The sequence below is a fragment of the Centruroides vittatus genome, unplaced genomic scaffold, assembly GCF_030686945.1.
Source record: "Centruroides vittatus isolate TY-2023 unplaced genomic scaffold, ASM3068694v2 contig_1476, whole genome shotgun sequence".
Lineage (NCBI taxonomy): Eukaryota > Metazoa > Arthropoda > Arachnida > Scorpiones > Buthidae > Centruroides > Centruroides vittatus.
This window is the reverse complement of record NW_027120915.1, coordinates 586959-606457: the sequence shown is the minus strand read 5'-3', so window position 1 is coordinate 606457 and position 19499 is coordinate 586959. Positions and strand designations below refer to the sequence as shown.

Here is a 19499-nt window from a genome sequence, read left to right as displayed (position 1 = left end):
TGTTAAAAGCGATCCTTTACAAATACTTTATAGATATAAGTAATTTATCAATATTTAATTAATAACCTATAAATATTTTGACATTTTGTAGTGATATTTACGTGAAAGGGATGTTTGGCCTAAATGCTTAGGCGTTAAATTATATTTAGATCCTTTTAAGAAAAAGGAAAGAAACATGTAAATATACAATGCAAGAATCTTTAGACTATTGAAATGATGACTAGATTCGATAAAAATTGAAAACTGAGTTGTACAGATTATTCCCCGTTTCAATCAAAGTAGGATTATTCTAGATTAATCATATCATGTTATGAAAATATGTTCCTGACCGTGTCTAATAAAGAGACTACAATTGTTATTTACTCAAGTTTATTTTCAATCGATTGGTTAAGTAAATAATGTAAACAAACGTGACGAAAAATTAGTTTCGATGTCAAAATTAAATGTATTAAATATTTAATCATTGATATCACTGATATCAGCGATAATGTCGAAAAGGTGGTGAAAGAGTAACGGAGATGAACTTTTAGAAAATCTAATTAGGAGTCACTGTCGTGACTCCTAATTAGATTTAGATTAGATTTAGGAGTCACGGCAGTGACATTCCCCACCAAGTAAAAAAGTCACTGACTGACTATACGTACAGAAATCAGAACTTTCCGATTTTCGGGGGTCGATTTCTCCGTTCCCAAACACCTGAAGTAATTCCAAAATATCTCGTCGAAATAAAATTGCTTTTTAGGTAGGGTGCAAAATTTCAAGATTTTCTGTAATGCGGTTGTCGAAACATAAGCAATTGAAAAGTGCAAAAATCGCGAAAAAAACTGTATTTTCTTCTTCTTCTTCATCCGGCGCTGCAGATGCTCGTAGAGAAAAAACTACTGGGTCTAGAATGTTCAAATTTTAAACTTAAGCCTTTCTCGTTATCAGTGAGGAGCTAGCGAAAATTTCGGGTCGATAGGTCAAAGTTTCCCATAGAGCTAATTCAGTTTTATTTCTTAATTTTATGCTTATAAAGATAAAATTGCATGGAAATAAACGAATTTTATTCAAACTGTTACTCAGAATAACAAAAGCTAAAATATGTGCCAATTAAAACTTTTTATAAGGATTTTTCTAGACGACGTATTGAAGGCGTAGGTCGGCGCCGACAGAATTGTACGTCATTGTCTTACGTCTTGAAGTAACAATACAAGTTTTTATTTGGCAATATTTTTTACATCTCAGATATATTAATAAATTATTATCTGATTTTAAGGAATACTAGATAAGAAATGTTTACTCGTATGGTATTCTAGATTAATTTTCTACTGCCTCTGCTCCTTGAATATTATGAAAATGTGCTCACACCTCTTTATGATAAAGAAGGTAAGATTTTCACGTTTAACTTCAGTTATAGCTTAAGCGATTAAGAAAATTTCTCTTGCGCCTATTTATTAATAGAATAAACATTTAATTCTAAGTTAAGATCAACACCAGAAAAAGCCACATAATTATACATTTAAACTCAAAATTTGCATATTTTTATTAAGATTTTTATTTTAAAAAGACAGCTCTCAATTTAAAAGAAGAAAGATTTATAAGTTTTGAAGAAAGAAAAAAAGTGTTATTCTAAATGACAAAATACAGATTCGTTTGTCAATGTTTAAACAAAAATTCAAAAAATAATGCGATAATTATAGAATAAAGTAATTTAATACTAAAAGTTACTTAAATACTAAATTACTAAAACAATTATTATTATTTTAATATCTATTAAGACTGAAATAAGGTAAATAATAGTAGTTTTCATAAAATGTTTTATTATAAACTCTACAACTTTATTTTTATTACTAATTATATATAAAGTATAGTATATTGTTTAAACACTTTTAATAACTCCAAAGAAAGGTCATCCTCATCCTTAAGTCCTTGTACCCAGACTAAAAACTAATATTCTAGATCAAAACAAAAGAATTTTGATTAAACACATGATTTTCTCGTATTTCTTATTGTAAGATATTAATTATCAAAATTTGAATTAAAACACAGCAACAACAACACTAGATTACACATTTTTAGGATTTTTCTTATATTTGAAAAACTGTTTTATAATAAAAAGTGACTTATTATAGGTTTAATTACATATTGTATGTAAAAATAAAGATGAAATTTTTATGAATATATATATAAGCTAATGAATATACAGAGAACAAAAGTTAACTAAAGTTTATTATGCCGTTTGATCGAAATAGGCAAGTTTACTCCTTAATGATGGAAATCCAAAATTTTCTCTTATTGAGTTCAAGCGCATCGAAGCGTGGAGTGACATACAATTAACTAGTTTTAAACTTGGATAACATTTAATGATACGTTATGTTTATATAGTCTATTATTGCTATAGGAATTACTATAACTTTGGAAGTAAATAATGCAAGGAAAAAAATTATTCATGTAATAAAGGTATTAGAGAAATAAACGGAAAACATTTTTCATTGTATAAATCTTCTAAAACTTTATAAAGTTATAGTCATAGATATTTTAGAAAATGTTTTTTTCTGAAATTAGAAATTTTTACAAAAAAATATTTTCATCGGTTCACACGACATTGTTTTAAAACACAATTATTTTAACCTATTTATAAATTTAGAATAAGGAATTTTATAATTCATTTCATAAATTTTACGATCCAATACAATATTCATATAACGGGGTAAGATTTACTACTGGTATTATGGTTTCAAAAATTATAAAAGACATACTAAAACCATTTTCATCTGTATTTCTTTGTAAACGCTTTTTTATTATACACCCAACATAGCATCAGTAGCAGTTCCAGCAAGATAACGCTTCCATCAACACTACCTGCGAATGGTTTCGGATCAACGAAGTTCGAGAATGTCTGAGGGGCTTCTGGTCGGGTCAGTCTACGCAGATGGAAAGCAATATGGTAACACCACAGAACTGAAGACTGCAATCATTGAGAAAAAGGTTTTCAGGGTTTTATTCAAAAGTTGATCGAGTCTATGACAGAATTTTCAAAGTAATCGTAAACAAAGGAGGATATTATAGCTATTAACTTTTATAAATAACCTCGAAAATAGCATTTTCTGAGGTTAATTATAATGAATTATTACATTTTATGAATATAAGTTTATGAATGAGACTTACATATATATATATTTGCAATATGGAAATATACATTTTTATTGATGCATACAATGCGCTCAATATAGATAAAGAACACTTGGTTTTTTAAAATTTATTTCGGATGATGAAATGCCGTCTGATTATAACCAAATTTAATTCTAAGTATTTCAACGTATTTTTACATTTACATAAGTGTTAGAACTTGAAGTACTGTCATTCATTTCTTGAGCGGTGTTTGTGAAGACAAGACGTATATATTATTTAGTATACTTTATAAAAATAAACAACACGTCAAGATTATTAATCACGACATTATCTATGTAAAATACTTAACTTGAAGTCGTCTCCACACTTTTTTCTGTCATTGAAAAAAAAACAAAACAAATAGAAACAGCGGCCAACGGCACGTTATCCTACGGGCGAAAAGGGTAATTGCCTGGGGTTCCCACTAACAGGAGACCCAAACCAATCTTTTATAAATTTATTACTGTACTAAAAATATCGAAATTTAAATTTGGGCCTTATCTGGAGACCCTAGATTGTCGGGGGTGGTGCAGGCACAGAATGTACTAGCACAGCGCAGAGGTCGCGTTAAAAAACGAACGAGGATACAGGGGAATCTACTATTTAAAAGCGTTCGAAGTCAAGCGGCATTGGGAATCAATGAATCCCCAGCAAATTCTTGAACAAGTAACGAAGCGAAGGGGATAGGAAGTAGAGCGAAGGAAGCAAAGTGAGGAGAGTGAAGCGTATGGGAATTGGCCCCTCGCGGGGGTTGAATTGTCACGAACTTTTTGTCATGAATAGTCAATTTTGGGAACAAATGAGCCTATGGGACGAGCGACCAAGTGAATCACGAAAATATGGAATCGGAACGTTTTTCTGTGGGACTTTCAAAAAAGTCGTAGGCAAAAAAGTCGTAATGTTCGACCGATTCGAAAAAAAAAAAAAAAAATTGTTTGTTCTGGTATCTGAAGGTTTGTATATTTAAATATATAAAAATAAATATATTAATGGTGCGGTTATTAATTTTTTTTATAATCAATTATTGATTTCTTAAAACTTCAAGATTAAAAATCATAAAAATATATCCACCATCTCTGATTAATGCGGTTACGGAAGTAAAAAACAACGGTTAATATATTTTTATTTTTTTAACCCCTTGAAGTTTTAAGAAATTCTGTTGTTCTATGTTTCGATCTTTAATGGAAAAAATTTAAAAAGAAAAATTTTTAATGCGATTTTGGATAAAAACTATTTTTTTCAATTATTTTGTATTTGGAAGGTCATTCCGAAACAGATCTGAACTGTTTACGTAACAGAATCCTCACTCGGAATTAAACAGATGAAAGATAATTATTATTGACATTTTTATTGATTATGAATAGATTGTATTGGAACAAGCGAGCGAAGTATACGAGTTGAACCCCTATCAAAATAAGCCTTGTTTATCATGTAAAAAAGTGCCTTAACAAATGCCTTTTAGCATTTGTGTCTTGACATTGACGTTTTCTTAAAACATCTGTATAAATTATCGTTGCAAGAGTTTTAAAAAGCAAATGTTTCTTTTTTAATTATGCATCATCACCACAACAAAGAGAATTGTTAACTATTTTTCTATAAGAATGTCATTTCTAACAAGACTATCTAACTTCCAAAAATAAAATTATCATCAGAATCTTTCCGCAGTGTGTTTTACATGAATGTAACAAACACATTCTCTTAATAATTGACTACTTTGCAATAAAAGCAAATTTATTTAGTTATTTTGCAAATATTAAATTTTTATATACCGAATGTGTAATGTTATTGAAAAAGTGAAATACAAATTGAGATAGTATATCTTGTCATGTTATATAAAAAAATAACATCTGATTCATTAAATTTAAATATCTTATTCCGAAGAAAACAGATTAGTTTATTAAGTAAACAACACAGATTTAAGAAATTTATAAAGGTAAATACTTAAAAAATGCATATCTTCTAATAATTAATATCGAAATTACTAAAAATATTAAAGACAGTATATTAAAATAGCATAATTTTTACATTTATATAACAAATTAATATAAATAGCATTAATTAATCGTCAGATTTGAATGTTTATTTTCAATATAATAATACACATTTTAAAAATATTTAACGTAAAATAAATTAAATCAGTATTTGTTCTCTTTTGTATATTTTATAAATATAATATCTCTATAACAGTTTATACGGTATTTAATTTAATGATTCTGTTAATTAAAAATTATAATTTTACACTAATGAGTAGTAGATTTAAAATTTTTTTTCGGATGGATTAACAAACTATCGGTTGTTTCTGGCATTTTTCCACTATTAATAATAAAATGAATGTTCTGTTTATTTAATAAAATTTTATATTACAATTTTTTTCTGTTGTAAGAAGAGCTATAAAAATATTTTATAACGCAATAAAAGATGATTCTGAACTTTCTAAAGTCATTAAAGGGAACAAAAATATCCATATCCAAAAGTTAACAATTAAACCACTAATCTACAAAATTTATTGCAGTCCTTTTATTTATCTTCTTTTGAAATATTGAAATATAGAAACGAAGAATGTATATAAAATGGTTATATTTACTTATTTTCCAATTTTATATAATTCTATTTAGAAGTAGTTATTAAATATTTGTGTATTCATTTAAAAAAAAAAAAAAAAACAATTTTCAACGTTATTTTCTCCTCTAAATCATTAAATATAAGTAAACAATAACTGGATCTTATAATGACAATTCTTCGTAAATTGTGTTTACTTAATGTTTGAAGAAATTCGGAATTATTAAATATAAGTTTATATTAAATAAAGTATTTTCATTATAGCTTAATTGAATATATATAGAGAGTGTTCAATTTCCGGCCAGTTTCTTAGAGTGAAAAACAAGGAAACAGAAATCACAAGTTGTAATTTAAGTGGAAACTGTCCTAATGACTTACAAAATTATATTAACCAAGCTTCTTATTCAGGTGTCAATTAGTCGAGTTAGAAAAATCTTTTCTACTTAAGAAAGGAAATTGGCACAGAGTTCTTCTTTATTTGAATATTCACTAAATTCTATATTATTAATTGCTAATGGTCTTTGATTAATTATAAATACTCCATTTAAATAGTCTATTGAATTTCAACTCTGACGTCGAAGAAATTATAAAGAGAATTTTAAAATTTATTAATGGTAATTTATAAATTGTTTGAAGAATTTAAAGAGTTTGAGTAAATGTCTAGAACTATAACAACATTTAAAAAATTTTTTAGCTAATCATAAAGTCGTGATATCATCATAAATAAATTCTAGACTTATTGAAAACATTGCTCTTCATAGTCGAATATTGTTTACACTTACTTTTGTAATAGTCAATGAGTGCTTAAAATATAAAATAGATCCAAACTTATAATATAAATAGTAATGTAATAGTTTATAGTATTTTTTCAGCTTTATAAATTTCATTTAGATACTTCTGTATTGCATTTAGTTCAATCTGTATTAAAAAAATCATGAGTTATCAATTCATTCTAACAATGAGTAGTTGTACTTACTTGTTATTGAATGTCACACAAGCTAAAATAATGTAAGCAATAGCTCTTTTTTCATTTAAACATTCGAATATGTCATTTAGCATATTTTTAGATATAATTTAATTGAATAAAATAAACACTTGGGAATTTTTAAGCTATACACGGCGTGTATTTTAGTGAACGTCATAACCAGAAAGTTAGATTTCAATGCAGTTCTGCATTAATAATAAATTCTGTACGTGTTAATACTGTACGTCAATCATTAAATAACTGTTAATAAATTATTATTTTTTTCAAAAGAAGTGCTTAACATTAAAACTTAACAGAGTTTAATACCATAATTGACTAATAAATAAACCATTTTGAATATGAGACAGCTTTAAATTTAAATTATAGAAAAGTGATATAAAATAATATCAGAAAAGATATTAGTACTTTATTAATTTAGCAATGAAAACTTTAAAAAGTTTATCAAATATAATTTATATAATAAAAACGAAACAATTTTTTCAGCGAAAACGTGAAATTTTATTTATTATATACGAATTTACATAAATAATCTAATCATTAAAACATAACTAATATCATACTAATATTAAATCACAATTATTTAACAATTTCGAAATAATAGAATCAGAAAGCCAAACACAGAAGATTTTTGATTTTTTTCTTTTTTCCCTATTCAATACTTCGGACATGAGTCGATTCTTCTCTCCTATAAGAAAAAATTGTTTAATATTGTTATTTTTATATTTAAAGTGGTATATTAATATTTATTAAAAATTTATATCAAAAAGTAAATCGTTAATTAAACAATAATAACTTTTATTAAAAGATTTAACCTGATCTTACCAACGCATATATAAATTTTTATAATCAGAAACCATGTAATTGAATAATGTTAAATTGTCTGTAATGTAAATGAAATGTAGTTTACATTTCTTAAAAATACAATTTGTAGAGTTTTTCAGCATTTCATTCACAGTAAATATTATCAATTTAATTAGCATCAGATTAATTTAACAGTGTGTGTACGTACACATACTGTTCACTCTCATTAATCCGAACCAATTTGGTTTGTTTTTCCCCTAAATGTTTTAGCCAAAAACAAAAAGAAATCGCGGATTATTTTTTAGAAACCTATCGAATTTATCTGAAATCCTTTTTTATTTACTTTCTTTAAGTACGGTCTCGTTAATCCGAATGGACCCATATAATGATTAGTTCGGATTAGCAGAGTGTACTAAACACCGGTATAATGGTCTACTGTTATAAATAAAAATGTTAAAATATAAAATATATGTTTATCTCAAAATATAAGAGGAGTAAAAAATTTTAAATTATTACAAAAATAATTTATTTAAAGGATTAAATTTTATTGTCTGCAATAAATCTGTTTTACTTTATTGAACAAGCAGTGTCTGTCTTCTATACGGCGGTACTTACAACGATAATAAAGTACAAGTACACTAGATTGCAATTCGTTATAATAATATCTATAAATTATAATATTAAAATTAGGCATTAAACTACAAGTAGTCGTAAGGTCGTAAGTCGCATAGAACTTATGACTGATCGACTTTACGACTACGACTGCCGACTGGTATGTCTGGCGACGACTTGATAATTTGCGATGAAGATTGATGTTTTATGTTTTGAATAAACTTTTATTTTTGTTCTTAGAAGTTATGACGATAGCATACATACCAACATTTCCCTCCTCTGTTTGTTCTCCGGAAACGTTCGCCCTTACCTCTTTCGAATGTTTTTAATAATTTCTGCGACTATACTTTGTTTTCATATACTGTATCTCGGTTTTAAATGAGAACTACTTCCCGTCACATTTAAAAACTACATTATCCTCCGGTCGGTGTTATAAAGAAAATTTTTAACCCATATGGGACAACAGTAAAACCCGTTTAAGATGTTCCCGCATGAGATGTTTTCCCGCCTAAATCGTTCAAATTCTGGGGGTCCCCTCATTTCGCCCATAAGACACCGTGTCAAAAATTCCCTCAAAAGATTGACGAGCGTGAAAATAAGAAAACGATATTTAGAGATACGATATAAAATGTACGACCAAATCGGTTTACGACCGATTCCTTGGAACTAATTACAGTCTTAAGTCGACGCCTTACTGTATACTCAAATAAACAAATTTAATCTTGAATAATGATAAATGAACGTAAGTATAATTTATAATAGAAATATAAAATATAGGCCTATAACTCATACATGTACTGTTCGTATCTATACAGCCTACTAACATGTTTTAACTAAATAAATTACATTAAAACTCATTACAGAAAATCCTCGTTCGAAATTCAAGAAAAATTCAAATAATCGCGACTTCGAATTATCCGAGATTTATATATTTATGTACTGTACAATTTGTCAAATGCTATGTACTGATGTGATTTTTTAAGCAAATGAAATAAGACTACATATACAGAATGCTATTTTTGTTAATTAATAAGTAATAATAATATAAATAAAATATGGGGTAAACCGTATGTGTCCGGTGAGAACCTCACAGGTTGCCAGATAGGTTTTATAAAAATTTAAGCAGAATTTTTCAAAATGTAGCACCAATTATTTTTAAAGTGGCCCAAAATGTAGTAGCCTAGAGCCCTACAAATATCTCAATCTGTTACTTGTAGCCCAATCTTTCAAAACTATATTTTAGTGATAAGAGGAAAAGAAGTGTACTTCATGATGTAAGGTAACAACCGAAAATGTGTTACTGTAAAAGCAAAGCCATATTATCAGATTAGAGTTGTTTTTGGTCTATTGTTCTCTTATAGTATGAAGCCACCGATCTAAACGAACGAGTTAACATACGCATATCACGTTTCGGACATAATTTTCACTTTGAATTTCTAAGTAGCCGTATTTCGAACTAACCGAATTCCTTAACATGTAAATCTCTATATCCCCAGCCAGGACAAAAGTACAGTTACGAACTAACGGGATTTCGAACTATTCGAATTAACGAGGATTTCCTGCATTATGAAACGTTTACAACGTACAAAAACTGTAATTTTCGTAATAATGTATACAAGTACAAACATTTTGTTTCTTCTTCATAACGTTATTATTTTTGTTCCGTTGAATAAGAAAAAATTTGAATAAGTTTCTTTTATTCAACGATTTTAAATTACTTTTACTTGAAAATTAAATTATGTTTTTGGAAATTTGATTTATAAAGAGAAATCAAAAAGACTTTTTTGTTGCTGTCGTTAAATAATAAATTCTGATTTATATTTGTTTAGTACATGATTTCAGACGAAATATCGATTCGTAGAACTTGTTAATTTTCATTTCGATGTTGCATACTTTATAGTTTTGTTTTATTTCCAATAAACTAAAATTCGTTAGTTTTTGAATAAAAATATGGAAATCAATATTAAGTAAGTAAAATTCATCATACAAAATATTTCTGTATCTATTAATTAGCCTATATAACCTGTTTCTACAGATAAAATTTTTGATAATTGAGTTCTTTAATATAGAGAATTAATTATATAAAATTTATATTTAAAAAAAATTGTTTAAATAATTTTAAAATATTTATTAAATTTAAATTAATAAAGCTCAATACAAATAATTTATTTAATCATTTTTTTTTATACAAGTTAAACAATAAGCAGTGAACAAATTGAAAATTTAATTTGTTAGATAAATATTAAAAATTAAAAAGTTTGCATTTTTAGTTAAGAACATTAAATTTTTTGTACGTTTCTTATTTAAAATAATTATATTTTAGTTTAATTATAAATAATCCATATATTCGTTTTACAAGAATTTATATCGTAATTAAGAAGCTTAATCTTTCAAAAGCCGATTCTTAAGAAAGGTTTATTAAAGAAAATTTACAAAAAAATAAAATTTTTATAAATCCATTCCAATTTTTTAAATTAAAATATTCATAAAAATAATTTTATGTTTATTACTTTTAATTGATCGTGTTTCATATTTAATAGATGTATCTAATAAAATAATAAAGCAGCAAAATTAATTTTAAAAAGTAATTAATTCATATGATAAATAGATGTGTAAATATCAAATCTAGTTAGAGAAATATTAACTTTAAAAATGCTCATATTTTTAAAAATCGTTTTAAAGGACATTGTTTTTGAATAAACAGTGTTATTGCTATTGTATATAAGCCTAAGTGTTCTCTTTCTACAAAAATATCTGATTAAGTATTTAATCCCGAATCCATAGTTTTAATATTTTTCTGTTTACTTAAATATTTGTATTATTTCCCCGGCTTAAACGGAGATCCCAAAAGGATTTTTGTTCAGATAATATAAATGTTCAGGTCTATAAAACTGTTTCACATTTTTATTTCGGAAAAAAGCCAATCATCTAATCAAAATATTCGCTGAAAAATAATTTTAGTAATCACTTTCTCATTCTGGAGTAAAAAATTCTAAAAACTTTGCAAATTTTTCTTCGGGCGTTTTTATTTAATTGATCTCCAAAGAAAAAATTTTTTAGAAATTTTTAATTGATTTTTTTAACTTAAATTCCTTAATATTTAATCAAAATAATTTTTAAATTAAATACTAGTGACTTTTCGTGTTTATCTAAGAATATACAAAACAAATTTAAGAAGTTGTTTTGTACATTCTTATTATTTTCAATTTTATAAAATATATAAGAAAAGTTATGTAAAATGTTATAAAATTATAGTTTATTAACTCGAAATTCGTGTAAAGAGAATAATTGGTATTATAATATTTAATTTAAATCAGTAGAAATGAATTTTATCAATGGAAAAGTTGTAATCCATTTGTTTTATATTCTCTCCAAATTTTGATATTACGAAACATGTTTTTCAAATTGTTTTAAGAACATACAACTTCAATAGAAAAGAAATTATAGAATAAAAGTATTTTATATTATACGACTATACCTAAATAACTATCATCCTTCAATCTTGTCTCTCCGAATAAATTGCATATTAATTTTTTATCTTAAAAATTTTATATTCTTTAACAAATAAATTATAATCAATGTAATATTAATAAACACAAATAACATAAAATGAACTAAATATATATTTTCTTTTGCTTCCAATTTTACTTGTTAATAAAGAAATTTAACAATAAAACAGTAGAACTTAGTAATTATATATAATTAGCAAAATTAAAATTGTATATGATTTTATTTAAGCATAAATAAAAAAATAGTAATGAAAAGAATTTTAAAAAATTTACCATTTACGTTTATAGTCGAATAATATTTTCGTTACCAAAGTAGTGCAGCCTATAAAATTTAAAACATGCTTTTACACGAAAAAGAATATATTAATACTTAGTTAATAATAAATATGTTCAAAACAATAAAGTTAATCAATGTGTATCATAAATCTACTGTGCAATTTTATTAAAAAATTTCTAAAATTAACAAATAATGAAGCATACAAAATAAATTTTGTGTATCATATATATTATCGATACTTTATCTTCGAATACTTAGTTGCTATAAAACGTATCTTAAGTTTAATAAGATTATTGGCCTATAGCAATAATATAAAGAATGTGAATAAAATTATAAAAAAATAAACCTATATTAAATTATGTTCTGATAAAGAAATTAATTAGAAAGTAAATTTCACTAATTAAAAACATATATTTAACTAATAAAAAAATAAACTTAATTAATATAAGTTTCTTTTTAAGTTTTAAATTAAAATATTTCAACTTGAAATGAAAAATACGAATTTCATTTTCTAAACTTTTCCAGAGAAATAAAATTCATATATTTCAGATGTAGATCATGACGTTCTTCGTTTTATGTTCACTTCATAAATTTTAATGTTCTCAAAAACATTTTTAATTTATTAAAAGAAGAATTCGGATTTTTTTTCTTCGAAATTACAGAAACATGAATATATTTTTCGGTTAAATTTGACTGATTTCTTATTCACGATTTTAAACATTTTTTAATAAGATAACTCAAATAGCAAATTATTATAAATATTCAAAGAAAATAAAATTTCGAGATATCATAAATATTTTATTATATGAACACAAATGAAAATGAAAGAGTAAACTGAAAAAGTATTATTATCAATTCGAATTATTTGACTATTTGATCGTAAATCTTTTAGAACTCTACACAGGCCTAATCTATTAATAATAATGACAATTTATTAAAAAAATATTAATTAAGTATTATATATACAAAAATTTAAATTTAAACCGTATAGATTCAGCGTAAACAGAGATAATTGACATCTACAGTTTGTTAACTTATTTTTATTTACATTTATTTCCCTATACCCTTATTTTGTTACTTAAACAAATTTAAATTATAGCAAATTTTCTATTTTATTTAAACTTTCTAGATTTAGTTTCTGGAACAAAAACTATAGTTAATTAATTGTGCATTTGTAATTCTGGAATTTTATTATGAATCGCTTTTACAAAGTTATCTATACTCTTTTATAAATAAGCATGGCCTAATTGTTTTACAGCAGGGGTTCTCCAACCTTTTTGTACCTAAGAGCACATTCTAGAATACCGGCTGGACGACGGGCACCATTTATTTTTTTCAAGGTGAATTTATATTTGGACATAGTTAACAGCGCCGGATTAAGCCTCTAGCGGGCCCTAGACAAAATTTAAATTGGGGCCCCATTTAAATAAGTTGCTTCTAAACAAATCTTATATAATGTGACATTAGCATGGGTGACACCCGGTGCGGATATCGTGGTGTCACCCAGGAATATTTCTAGATGGTGCGAGAGATATCGTGGCGGAGATTACTTCTGACACACGGATGGCTGTTGACCTTTTTTTTTTTAGTTAACGACTGCTGAAATTTCTAGGTCACTCCAAGTTACGGGCCCTACACGTTTCCCTACTTTGATTTTACGGTATTCAGAACGGACCGTTTTACTTCATTTCAGCTATGGGAAATTGAATTGGTGCAGATTTGGCGGAGGGGAAAAAGAGATCGGTCGCATTTCGCTTTGTGCTTTCATCTGTGTTGGACGCCATTTCTACTTTTGAATGGTTAATCGTTCAAAGTGAAAAAACTTTTACATAGCATTTTATTGAAAACCGAAATATTTTTATTTTTATCGTGGTCGCACAGTGGCGGGCACACGTAAAACGATTGGCGGGCGCCATGGTGCCCGCGGGCATAGGGTTGGGGACCACTGTTTTACAGAATGTAAAGCAACTATTTTCGTTCAAAAAAAATTAGATTTCCGCGATATAACATCTTATATACAATATATGGCACTTCATTTCATTTATACACTGCATTCTGTAAATTACATAACTGATTAAACATTATATAGTATAAGTTCAATGATCCAGTACTTTTTAATAAAATAAAATTGTAGGGGAAAGTTGAGCAATGACGATCACTTAGGTATCTCGAAACAGAATGGAATACTAAATGTCTGATTGGTGAGGCCAGGTAGCAAATGACATCATGAGTCTGAAGTCGCCATCAGTGGTAGAGTTTTTTCTTTCATTGGTATGTTGTTTTTGAGATGATCTCTTAGAAAATTTTGTGAATTTCAACTGAGGATAAGTTCATATTTATTTTAAATTGTTAGTTTTAATCATTATGTGTATAAACTGCATATATTTAGCTTAACTTTTCTGCTTTTCGTTTGATTTATAATATGCCGTTAAGCTAACAAAAAAAAAAAAAGCATCAGAATCCAATATGACGATGAACGGTAATGATGTTCACGTAAGCTAAGTACAATAATTGATGCTTTGAGGTGATACTTCACCCGTTTCTTGTATTTCAAACAATACTAAAGCGAGACGGCCGGATGGCCGAGTGGTCACGGTGGCAGCCTACCGCTCTCGGGGAACCGGGATCGAATCGGAACGGGTCGAATAATCCCCAGGAATTTTTCGGGGGGTGGTCCGTTCGGATATGTCGGGCCCCGTCCCTCACCACCCGGTCGCCCCATTGTAGGCCTGGCCGAACCCATAATGGGCCTACTAAAAGAGGCCCTCTTAGTGCCCACAGGGCGGAAAGAGTTTTAAAAAATACTAAAGTGACAAAAAATGAGTAGACATAATAAAAAAATTCACAAATTTTAACATCTACTCCAGAAAATCACTAACTAGAGGCGTTAGAAATTTGAATTTGTTATTTTAGTTTACTCTTATGGGCACGGCATTACCCTACTTTCTTCTATATTGTTATATAATCTATAACTTATTCTAATGAAAAAGTATTGAATCATTTAAATTAATGGCACATAATATAGAATTGCTTGTACATTATTACGTAATGCATACGAAATATACATGTATACATATCGTATCAGTACATACACATCGAACTTTAAAAACGTAAGCAATTTAATACATTCGAGATTATATCTTAATTTTAAATATGGTTTCAGGTAATAAAATTAACACTTTGTTTCCTTTTAACAAAAACAAACATATGAATAAATAAAAATGTATATTTTATGAGAAAAATGTTATAAATAAATGCACATTTACGACTTGAATTTTATCGTTTTTTCTAAGATATTATTTATTGCCGTTAGATGGCGATAGTTTCATTTAAAAATTCCTCTATCTACTGAATAATTTATTAACTAATAATGTAAATTAGAAGAAGAATATTTTTGTATTTTTGAATTTAATGATGAGAAGTGATTTCTGAACTAGTATATGCATTACTCTTACGTGATAGACAATCTCTTCACACTGACACGTAACTCAATTATTACAGTCATACTTTTAAATGCAATGTGGCTTTTTTAATATTTCTTAAAATAAAATGTGGGATAGTATTTGAAAATCAGTCGCTCTACATGAAAATATATTTGATTAATTATATTTATTTAATATTTAAATGATGTGCTAAAACTTTCAAGTTTGGATATCTTGAACATTCATTGCATGTATTAAAATTTATTATTTTTTCAGACTTGAGTTTTTTCCCCTAATACACTGACGTGAAATTAAGAATTTCGTTCATTTACATGCAAAAAAATAAAAAATAAAATCAACTAAATACAGCGATAGTTTATTTAAAATATTTTCAATCCATAGTCAAACCTCAGGTTCCGAACTTAATTCGTTCCTAAAAGTTGTTCGAAAACCGATTTGTTTCGAAAAAATTTCACAAAATAAATAATATAAAATGAATTAATCCGTTTCCTACCCCCAAAACATAACCCTTTTTTTCCTTACCTTTTAAGCTGTATTTCGTACATAAAAATGTCTGTAAAAGCAATATCTATATCTATATATCAATTATCTATATCTATATATATTAAAAGTAAAATGTTCCTTCACCACCAACTGAAACCAAAACCGAAACTAACACTTTACAAAATTGCTGCAAATAGGGATTTGACTGCCAAGATGAAATATTGGCAGTCAAAAATCTGTCAAGACCGACAACTACTTTATCCGCACTTTTTTCGAAATATCGTGTTTCAATGAATTTGATTTCAATTTTCATATAAATTTTAATTAATTTATTTCATTTTAAATTTTAGTTTCAGTTTTGGTTTAAAATTCACTTTTAATTATTATTTTCAGTTTCAATTAACTGACTACCTAGTATCAATCTAGTACAGTGGGTGATCGGTTAACGAACAAATCGGATAACGAACACTTTGGCGAAAGATTTTTATGTTCAGTCAACGAACGCCTCATAGAACAAACACAAGAAGAAGCGACGTAAAATAATGAATACCGATTGGCCTTCCCTTGTCTTTAGGCAACAATTTGAAATTTTTTGGAGCGCGGGAGACGTCGACATCGACGCTCAACCCAATATATACTGATCGGATAGTATTCCTCCGAATTTTGAAACTCTCCCTTGTAATTTCAGCCTTTTATTTTTCTGACAGAAACAATTCTTTGTGGTATTCGCGAGACTGTCGGGCGGACACTCGGTCGGTTTTTATTTTCGAAAGGTGAGAGTACAATAGCAAAGGTAGAGAATGGGCAGATGTCTGATGTTGCCGGGCAGTATGACTTGAACAGGTCTACAGTAGGCCGCAGTTCAATCTTATCTAAGAAATATACTGTATAATCAAGAAAACTCAAGCAGCTAAAGGAGTAACAAAAATTACATCTTAGAAATAAAGAACATTGAAGAGCTCATAATGGAACCTGAAACGGATCTGACAACAGAAGAACGCCTAAAACTCTTGAATGAAGAACACCAAGAAACTCAGCGAGATATGTTTTCTTCTGAAAAAGAGGATTAATGCCTATATCTGCTATTAAAGGTCTTTTGAAGAAGTGGGAGGACGTCAGAACAACAGTCTTAGAATGGCATCCAAACCAGGATGAGGTTAATAGGCTTGGGGATCTCTACAATTACATTATTATTAATTACTTCTGAAAAATCCTGAAGAGAAAAAAGCAATTGACATTAGACATATTCTTTAACCCCCACAAACAGAAAAAACATGACTAATAAAAATGCAAGACTGTGTATATATGTATTTTTACTATTACTTTTACTAAAATAAATATATACTTTTTTACTACGTTTTTTTTTATTTTTTGGGGTCTCCAGAACTAATTAATCAAATTCTCATAAAAACCTATGGTAAATCAATAATATGTTAACGAACAATTCGGATAGCGAACGAAGTCTTTGAATAGATTATGTTCGTTAACCGATCACCCACTGTATTAATAAATATTAAATATAAATATTTCAATATAATATAATTAATATAATATACAATAATATTATATTAATAAATTTTCTGTTATTTAATTTAACTTAAGCATATTTAAACACGAATTCTCGAATGCCATTTATTTTACGTGTAGGAAAATTAATGCTGTTTTTATTAATTAATTAATTTTATTTAAATATAACCGTGGCGCGTATTAAAAAATGGAAATAGTTTTTCCTCGTGCGCGTTGAAATGTAATTTAAATAGCAACGCTGATTCGTTACGTAACTCCTGACGATCTCGGCGCCACTAATTTCTGAATCGGTAGTCCTGTCCTTGATTGGTCGGGCCGTCGACTTTCTTTAACATAGGAAGTACAGGAAGTTGATCATCGGTGGCGACTCTGCCGAGTAGTTTGTTCGGAAACTGAGTTATCGTACGGCAAAAATTAGTTCAAAATTTTGTTCGTAAACCGAACTGTTCGAAACTCAAGGTTTGACTGTATAGCAATTCTGAATATATTCTATTGATTTACAGTATTTAGTTTTCTAAATTAAATTTTAAGTTTTGTGGAAAAAAAGAACGTTTATTCCATTGTAAAATAATAAAATGACATTATATAAAGTAATTGATTAAAATATTTTGAATTATTAAATAAAATATTTTCATATTTTCAGTAAAAAGTTTTATGACTAACGTAAAACCTGTCCAAAACGGAAGCCAAATAAACCTGGAACCTGCCTAAACGGGAAAAATTCTTGAGAACGAACTGATTTTCTATATTAAAAAACCGCCAAAGTTGTCAAATCGGAAAAAATATTCGGTTTTGTGAGATTTCGGTTTATGCGGGTTTTACTGTAATATATACAGTGAGGATATCTAAGCATTTATTACATCTGAATTAGCTTTTCAGATTTAAAAATTCAGATAAATTATTTAAACGTGACCACATTTGAAGCTTATTAGTTTTATTTCAATTTTTTTAAATAAAATTTTAAAAAATCTATAAAATTTTAGTCTTTTCGGAATATTTAATATTTGATGTAATAATCAGATAAATTAATTGACAGAATAAATACAAAGCTGGCTATTAAGTATTCCAATATTTTCTTTTTTGGAAATGCGGTTTGAATAATAGATTTAAGGAAGATAACTTGTAATAAGTATATAGTTACAATCAATTTACTACTGTTCCACCTTCCCACTGTTACCTCAATAATGTCAATAATGATCACTAACCGTAAATAGAAAGATAACATTGCTCCATTTTCTCAAGCTTTTACACCTCGGGCTTGGTGTACTTGTTATTTGTTCAGTCAATAACCCGAAGGAACTGACAACATTCTTTTTGTGTTGTTAGGTAAGCTTTAAAATTTATATAATAAACTTGAATATTTATGTTTTAATTACCCAAGTTCCATATAAAAGTAAAATATGTATAATATAGGTCTATGGAGAAGACTGGGGAAACACAGACATGAGATTTTTTTCATCTGTATCACGAAATCAGTTATATATAAAGATCTAAATTTTCTCTATCAATTGATACTCCAATTCGTTGGCTATAGAGAACATTAAAAAATATAACCTGATTTTTCAAAAAGAAAAAAGAAAAAGACAACCGTACAATATTCAGTATTACCCTATGGAGCAGGTAATAGCGGACAGCATGCGGAGTAACGACACCTAGAAAGTGGCCAAAATTTTGCAGACAAAGGAATGAAAGAAACGAAATATAATTTATTTACATATATTAAAAATCGAAATACGATAGATTCGCCAATTTATAAAAATGGAAATGAACATTTCAAATATTAAATTACTATAATTTTAGATTGCCACGATCAGAAGCATAACCCGATCATGGCAATCTAAAACTGTAGAAAATTATAAGAAAAACTGAGTAAATTTACCAAAAAGTGAACTCCGAGGTAATTCTGGACACTATAAAGCTGTCCTCGGTAGTCCCAAAACGTCATTTTGGAATTTTAATCAGTTACCGTATTATTTAGATACGGTAAATTATTATTTAATATATTGTAAATAAATAACACATTATTATGCATATTTTAAAAATTATCTGAAAACTTTTTATGATACTTGTAATAAACACTTCCTGAAAGATTAAAATAAAAAAAAAAAAAAAAAGTTTTCAGCTGCACAAAACAAGGACGAAAATGCGCG

At 27.4% G+C, this 19499-nt stretch overlaps 1 protein-coding gene across 1 annotated transcript in view; it reads right to left on the bottom strand.

The window, feature by feature from the left end:
- Window positions 1-7171: 7171 nt before the first annotated feature.
- The window catches only part of LOC136968416 (uncharacterized), a 42480-nt gene continuing 30152 nt past the window's right edge, over window positions 7172-19499 (bottom strand). The window contains exon 5 of the mRNA XM_067262437.1: window positions 7172-7382. Coding sequence (XP_067118538.1) covers window positions 7346-7382 — 37 coding nt within the window. The 3' untranslated portion in view covers window positions 7172-7345. The remainder of the gene's footprint in view (window positions 7383-19499) is intronic.